This window comes from Mastomys coucha, unplaced genomic scaffold, assembly GCF_008632895.1.
Source record: "Mastomys coucha isolate ucsf_1 unplaced genomic scaffold, UCSF_Mcou_1 pScaffold16, whole genome shotgun sequence".
Classification (NCBI taxonomy): Eukaryota; Metazoa; Chordata; class Mammalia; order Rodentia; family Muridae; genus Mastomys; species Mastomys coucha.
Window position 1 is genome coordinate 57,195,092 of NW_022196898.1, and position 7,656 is coordinate 57,202,747.

A 7,656-nucleotide genomic window follows, 5' to 3' on the forward strand; every position below is an offset into this window, starting at 1 on the left:
ATTTTGAAAAAGTTGCCAACTTGTTTCCCTGGGCTGTATTAAGGTGTAAAATGTGGGGGAGGCTCCGGGAAGCTTATCGGAAATTATGCAAGGAGATTCTGGAGGTCCGGCTGCACTTTCCATGCTTCCTGAGAAATGTGCTCTCCTTAGCTGCACTTCACAGGACTTGATAGTCACACGTTTTTCCGAGGATGCCTCTAAGGTGTAGGAGGTCATTGTCTCAGGTCCACACCCCCCCCCCTCCCCCCGCATCCAACTTCCGGTGAGAGAGGCCTCTGGTGTCAGGTTCCCTCCCGGCAGTGCTCCTGGTTCTCAAGGTTCCGATTTCCGATTTGGCCTGCTGGGCTCGCGTCTCAGGCGGTTGGGTCTAGCACACCCCAGGCGACAGACTGCGGCCCAGGGTCTTGGCGGCCACCATCTCCTGGACTGCTGGACGATGCTACGCTGGCTGCAGGACTTCCTGCTGCTCTCCGAGGCCTGCCAGGATTTTAACCACCTGACCTATGAGATCCTCTTCGAAGACCTGGACCACAATGGAGATGGCGTGGTGGACATCTTGGAGCTCAGCGATGGGCTGAAATACTGGAGCTCCTCGGTTGGTGAAGACCCAGAGAAGGTGAGCCACTGAGAGAATGTGGCCCTGAGAATGTTGGAAAGAAGTTGCACAGATGCACAGAGCTCAGAGCCAACCTGCCGACCTGCCCCTTCCAGAAATTTCCAGAGCTTTTGGAGTAGGTGTGAAATTTCTTTCTGTGGGGTTCTTCATGCAGAATAACATAACCCAGTGAAATGTGTTGTCAACACATGTATAGTTATGTTATAGTTATAGATGTTATATTTATAGATGTTGACTTAAAGTAGTCATTCTCTGTAGTGACAAGACCACCTGGGCTTTTTGAGAAGATTCTGAGGTTCTGAACATTTCCTGTCCATAAGAGTCAGGACTGTGTTAGCCTTTGTCTAAAGCAAACCTGCTTTTCTCAAGAGGGTTTTAACCTAGGGAAAACTTGCGTCAAGGTCTTCTACAAACTATATGCAGATGAGTAGCCCAGAGCTGGCATCTTTCTCACTTAACAGTATACAGATCTATGGCCAGTCAACAGACTTACATTTTACTAGTGCCTTTCTTAAAAAAGTAGTGTCTTCCTTTTCTAGATCGGTCACCACTCCAACAGCCCCTGGGCTGTATTAAGGTGTAAAATGTGGGGGAGGCTCCGGGAAGCTTATCGGAAATTATGCAAGGAGATTCTGGAGGTCCGGCTGCACTTTCCATGCTTCCTGAGAAATGTGCTCTCCTTAGCTGCACTTCACAGGACTTGATAGTCACACGTTTCCCTGGTCTACAGGTACTCCAAGTTAAACACGCAAATGCAAAGATTTGCAGCTCTGATTCACATGTGTGAGAATAATCTTTCTGGTCTGGGTTGACAAAGTGTAATTTTTTTTAAAGTTATGTCTATTTACCTGAATAGTTCATGAGTTCATTCTTTATGGATGAATAAAATCCAGTCGTGTATATGTACTACATTTTCATTTTCCATTCATCAGTTGATGAATATCAAGGCTGTTTTCATTTTATAATTATCTTGAACAGAGAGACAATGAACAAGGCCAAACAAATATCTCTGTGGTATAAGGATATAAAGTCCTTTGTGGATATATATCTGTCAGTAGCATCACATAGTAGATCTATTCCTAGGTTATTGAGCCCCCCTCCCCTGATACTGATTTCTGTCCTGGTTGCTTTAGTTTTCACTCTTACAAACAACAAATGAGGGCTCTCTTTTCTCTCACTGCAGCCAGCAATTGCTACTTGCTTTCTTGATGACAGTCATTCTGACTGGGGTATAGTGAAATCTCAGTGTCCTTTTAATTACTATTTAGTTGATAGATAAAGATGTTTAACACAAATGATTTCCTAGCTATGTGCATTTCTTCTTTTAAGAACTGTTCAGTTTATAAGCCTATTTTTAAAGGGTTTGTTTTATTTCTTGAGTTCTTCATGTATTCTAGACACCCATCTATCAGATGTATAACTGGCAATGTTGTTTTTTTTTTTTTTTCCTTTCTTGTAGGCTGATTCTTTAGCTCACAGTTTGTAGTTCGATCTCATGAAGTCCTATTTGTCAGTTATTGGCCCAGTTTCTTTCATGAGGGATCCTACTCAGAAAGTCTGACTCTAGCCTATAGCCTTAAGTGTGCTCCCTACTCTGTCTTCTAGAAGTTTCAGTTTTATATCTAACTTTGAGATCTTTGATCCGTTTGGAACTGCCTTTTGTGGTAAGAGATAAGGATGAAATTAAGTTCTTCAGATAGATATTTATTGGATGTACTGCTTCCTGGAAGCAGGAAAACCTGGTTCTGCGGAGCTTAAAACCAAGTAAGCAGTAGATATCCTCCCACAGGCCTTGCAAATGGACCAATTTCAGCTTCAGTATCTTAGTATCCTGACGTCAGTTTAGTCTTCTGCACATTAGCCCTGGAGCCTGTTGCCAGGAATACTCCCAGGCCTGCAATCTCCTGCATGTCAGAGCATGCTGGGCTGTTGCTCTTCCCACTCAGTGATCTGAAATTCAGCTAAGTGCCCTTATTCAAGGGAGTTACATAATGTCCAAGCAATGAGCAATTGGATCCTTCATATGATCTTTAACCTAAAAGCTGTTAAGGTCTTATACTTGGTGATTCCTAAATATTTGATCAAGGCATCAACTTACAACATCTCACTGTAATAATGCATTTCAGGATAATTTTGCATGCTTTGATAGCTGTTGGCTCAATAGCATTGGACCTAAGACTGTATGGGAATCACAGAGCCCGGAGGGGAACGGAATGGAGACCCTAGACTGGCACTGTGTGGTTTTTCTGCTTGCTACTAGAATATACAATGAGTCCCTGGTCCCCAGTTCTTCATAATCCTTAATTCCTTGTATTGTGTGCTCAAGGAGGGAGACCATTCATCTGGTCTGTAGAGTTTTGTATTTTGTTGTGGTTATACACCTGCATATACATATATATATATATATATATATATATATATATATACACATACATATATATACATACATATATACATATATGCATACACACATATACACACATACATACATATATATACATGATATACATATAAATACACGTATACACACATATATGTACATGTATATATATTAAATATATATATATATATATATATATATATAAATGTATATATATACATAGTTTAGCTATGACTCTGGAATGGCCCAGTGATGATTTGGTAAGTAGAGCTTTTTGCATGATCTCTGCTAATTGGCTGGGCTGCTGACTTTGTTCATATGCTGGGTAGTGCTTCTAGAGTGACTTCTAGTCTAATTGCCTCATAGAATATATAAATGTGTGTGTGTGTGTGTGTGTGTGTGTGTGTGTGTATTCTCCAGAAGAGATGGATGATTTGATGAGAGTTGGACAATATTAGACTGTTCTTCTAGGATGAGTCACTTCTTGGGACAGGTGAAACCAGAGACTATGTTTCCTAGAAATGTACTTTTGGGTATTGTCTTCTTGTCAAATTAGAGCTATAGATTTGGGTTTTTGGCTTAGTATTTGTTTGATATAATAGGGAAATTGAGTTAATGTGCTTTTCCAAAACATTGAGTATATTGAACTTCCCTGGCCGGGATCATTTGACAGGCATTTTGCATGAGTGGACCTACTCCTTGACTTTCTGGGTCCAACTAATCATGTCTCTGCGGTCTCTATGCTTCTTTGGATGGAGATATGCATCTCATTGTCTGGATAATTATTGTTGGGGTATGACCTGTGGCTGTATACATAAACTAAGATTTATGTAGATCTAATTCTCAATCTGTGGGTAGCAAAGTATCTTGCATATTGGATCTTTACATAAGATTCATAACAGTAGCAAAATTATAGTTATGAAATAACTATGATCTTATAGTTTGGGGTCACCACAACATGAGGAACTGCATTAAAGGGTTCTGGTATTAGGAAGGTTGAGAACCACTGATGTAGAGTCATATTAAGTTAAGCTTCATACCGTGTTTCTGAGGGCAGCCAGCTCAGTTTTACAAGTGGCCGTAAAGTTGGCTAATGTCTTTGATTGGGTACCAAGCCTGGCAGTAACAGAGATAATATCAAGGTTTATGTATCAGTTACTATACTCTTGGACCTATTTGCCCTTCTTCTGGTTTCTGTCTGATTGCAAGGAGTGAACTGTATTGCTACTCCCAGTGGTCTATGTGCAGTAAGACTTGGCTGGGCCTCTCAGCAACTGTGTCAGAATATTAGGGAAGCTGAGCGGCTGCCTCTGGTTGTCTTTTGTCTTGTAGGAGCTTGGGCCTGAAGTGATTCTATCTGGCCTTGTACTGACTTCAGGGAGTAGGGAGAGGAATCATGCTTGAAGTGAGAGTGTTGTTCTTGCTTTTATTATTCAGTTCTGCCAATTATATAGGTGGTTTCAGGCTTGATTCTAAATCTTGAGGGTTTCAAAAGATGTTATGTTCTTTGTATGGTCACTAGTTATGCTTTTGGAATGAGTGCCTCTGGTGGAGGGAACTTAAGACTTTTTATTCTGTGATATTGATAATATCACTCTTAAAATGAAACTTATATGTCTCTGTCATAGGTGGAAATCTAGTAGATTATAAATAACCATAAAATGGGCATTTTAAAAGTTAATATTTTAAAACTCTGTTTAAATACTGTATAACCTGGCGAAGTTGAGTCTTCTACTCTGGTCTGTTTTCCTTTAAGAAGTTGACAAGTTTTGAGGCATGTTAGAACACTACAGACATTTCTCATGACATAATCAGGAACAAAAGTTGCTTGACACAAAGACCAATTTTCTCAAACTGTGATTTAAGGTTGTTTAATAGTTTAATATTGTTTTCATGTGAGCACTATGTGTGTCCTGTTTATGGGAGGCAACAACTTGAACCATTGATTTGAGATAGTTTTTTTTTTTTTTTTTTTTTTTTTTTTTTTTTTTTTTTTTTTTTTTTTTTGGCTTTTCGAGACAGACTTTCTCAGTGTAGCCCTGGCTGTCCTGGAACTCACTCTGTAGACCAGGCTGGCCTCAAACTCAGAAATCTGCCTGCCTCTGCCTCCCAAGTGCTGGGATTAAAGGTGTGTGCCACCACTGCCCGGCTTTGAGATAGTTTTTACAGTGTATAAATCCCCTCAGGATTTCTCCCCTCTTGAACTCATCTTCTACTTTCCTTTTGTTCGCTTCTGTCTTCAGCAAATCAGATAAAGATAAAATGAACTTAGATCCATAACTTACTTAGAAGTAAGCGCTCAGGAAGTCTTGATTGTTATTATTGCCATTATTATTGCTGTATTTTTATAATTAACACCTGTTCCATTGCCATGCAAACATTTCATATATTATTGAAATGTTCACTCTTGTTTATCTGTCTAGCACATGTTTTTACTTGTGAATCCAGGCTCAAGCAGTCTTCCTTTATGAAGGCTATCTCAATTCTTTCAGGATTTTTACCTTGTTTATTATCTGAAAGCTGATTTTCAGGTAGAAAGGATTACCTTGAATTCCTTGCATTATTACACCTAACATATTGCCTTTGATAGTAGCCTATAATTTGCTTCATACTAGAGACTTTAACTTTTTGCTTTTTTAGTCCCAGCAGTGTGTGGTGTGTGGTTTGCAATGTACAGTGTGTGTTAGTTATGTAGTATGCAATGTATGGTGTGTGCCATGTGCACTGTGCAGTGTGCAGCATGTGGTGCATACAGTGCTATGCAGTGCGTGGTGTGTGCTGTGCAGTGTACAGTGCATAGTGTGTGTGATTCAGTGTGCAGTGTGTGGGCTGCAGTGTGTGGTGTGTGCTATGCAGTGTGCAGCGTGTGGGGTGCAGTGTGTGGTGTGTGCTATGCAGTGTGCAGTGTGTGGGCTGCAGTGCGTGGTGTGTGCTGTGCAGTGTACAGTGCATGGTGTGTGTGATTCAGTGTGCAGTGTGTGTGCTGCAGTGTGTGGTGTGTGCTATGCAGTGTGCAGCGTGTGACCTGCAGTGTGTGGTGTGTGCTATGCAGTGTGCAGTGTGTGGGGTGCAGTGTGTGGTGTGTGCTATGCAGTGTGCAGTGTGTGGGGTGCAGTGTGTGGGGTGTGCTATGCAGTGTGCAGTGTGTGGGCTGCAGTGCGTGGTGTGTGCTGTGCAGTGTACAGTGCATGGTGTGTGTGATTCAGTGTGCAGTGTGTGGGCTGCAGTGTGTGGTGTGTGCTATGCAGTATGCAGTGTGTGGGGTGCAGTGTGTGGGGTCTAGTGTGCAGTCTATGGTGTGTGCTGTGTTTAGTGTGTGCTGTGCAGTGTGATCCAGTTTTCAGCTTATAACATTTATTTTCAAACTCAGTAAATACTAAGTATGAGTTATCTAGTCTATTAAAGGCCTCTCTATTTCATACTTTATGCTAGATTTGGATGGTACAAAAATGAATAATATATGGCCAATGAGGTAAGAGTCTGCTGGGCTTGGAATATACAACATATTTTTACATATGCTTTTGAAAGATTTATTTATTTTTCTGTACAAGTATTTTGCCTCACTTATGTAAGCACACTGGGCTGTGTCTAGTACCTGTGGAGTCCAGAGAGGGCTCTAGATCTCTCTAAACTGGAGTTACAGGTAGCTGAAAGCTGCCATGTGGGTCCTGGGAACTGAACCCAGGTCGCCCAGAAGAACAGCAAGTGTTCTTAACTGCTGAGCTATCTTTCCAGACCTATAATGTTAATTTTTTTCATGTTAAAAAAGCTTAAGGACTTAGAGAGACTTGAACATACATGCTTACTCACAAGGCTAGGTCTCAAACCATTAATCTGGGGAATATATTAGAATTTCATGTTTATCACATTTAGTGGACAGATTTTTTTTTCTTCTGATGGAAGAGGCTATATATCTTGGTATCTTTAAGCCCTAGTGTTAACATGTACTAATGTTAACATGACATAGTGTTAACATGTACTAATGTTAACATGACATAGTGTTAACATGTACTAATGTTAACATGACATAGTGTTAACATGTACTAATGTTAACATGACATAGTGTTAACATGTACTAATGTTAACATGACATAGTGTTAACATGTACTAATGTTAACATGACATAGTGTTAACATGTACTAATGCTAACATGTACTAGTGTTAACATGTACTAATGCTAACATGTACTAGTGTTAACATGTACTAATGTTAACATGACATAGTGACTACATATGACTGTTGCAATGAGTTTTTTCTCTTGTAGGAAATTTTTGAGCGTGCAGATTCCAATGCTGATTCAGGACTGGATTTTGAAGAATTTGTGCAGTACCTTCAAGACCATGAGAAGAAAATGAAACTGGCATTCAAGAGTCTGGACAAAAATGATGATGGTGTGTGTCTGTTTCATCCACAGTTAGCTCGACGTGACTAAGTGCTAGCACTGATGAGTACTTAGTTTCTTCCATTTGCTCCTACTGTCAGATCCAATTTACTATCTAGCAATAATTTTTAAATTACTGAGAATATATATAATGGATGCACTTGGGTTTCTATTGCTGTGGTAAAACATAACGAAAAGCAACTTGGGGAGCAAAGAGTTTATTTCTTATTCAGCTTTTAGGTAGCAGCCGCTTGCTGAGGCAGGGAGCAAAGAATTTAT

The 7,656-nt window shown here is 40.3% G+C and overlaps 1 protein-coding gene across 7 annotated transcripts in view; it reads left to right on the forward strand.

Moving 5' to 3' along the window:
* The first annotated feature begins 351 nt into the window (after positions 1 to 351).
* Positions 352 to 7,656, forward strand: part of LOC116093650 (calcium-binding mitochondrial carrier protein SCaMC-1-like) — a 52,524-nt gene continuing 45,219 nt past the window's right edge. For 6 of the 7 annotated variants that reach the window (XR_004119777.1, XM_031375222.1, XM_031375221.1 and 3 more), the window contains exons 1-2: positions 352 to 616; positions 7,261 to 7,387. Coding sequence is in view for 6 of the 7 variants with exons in the window: in XM_031375222.1 (XP_031231082.1) it covers positions 437 to 616; positions 7,261 to 7,387 (307 nt within the window). In the remaining variant the exon portion in view is untranslated. The other variant, XM_031375224.1, reaches the window with a different exon arrangement.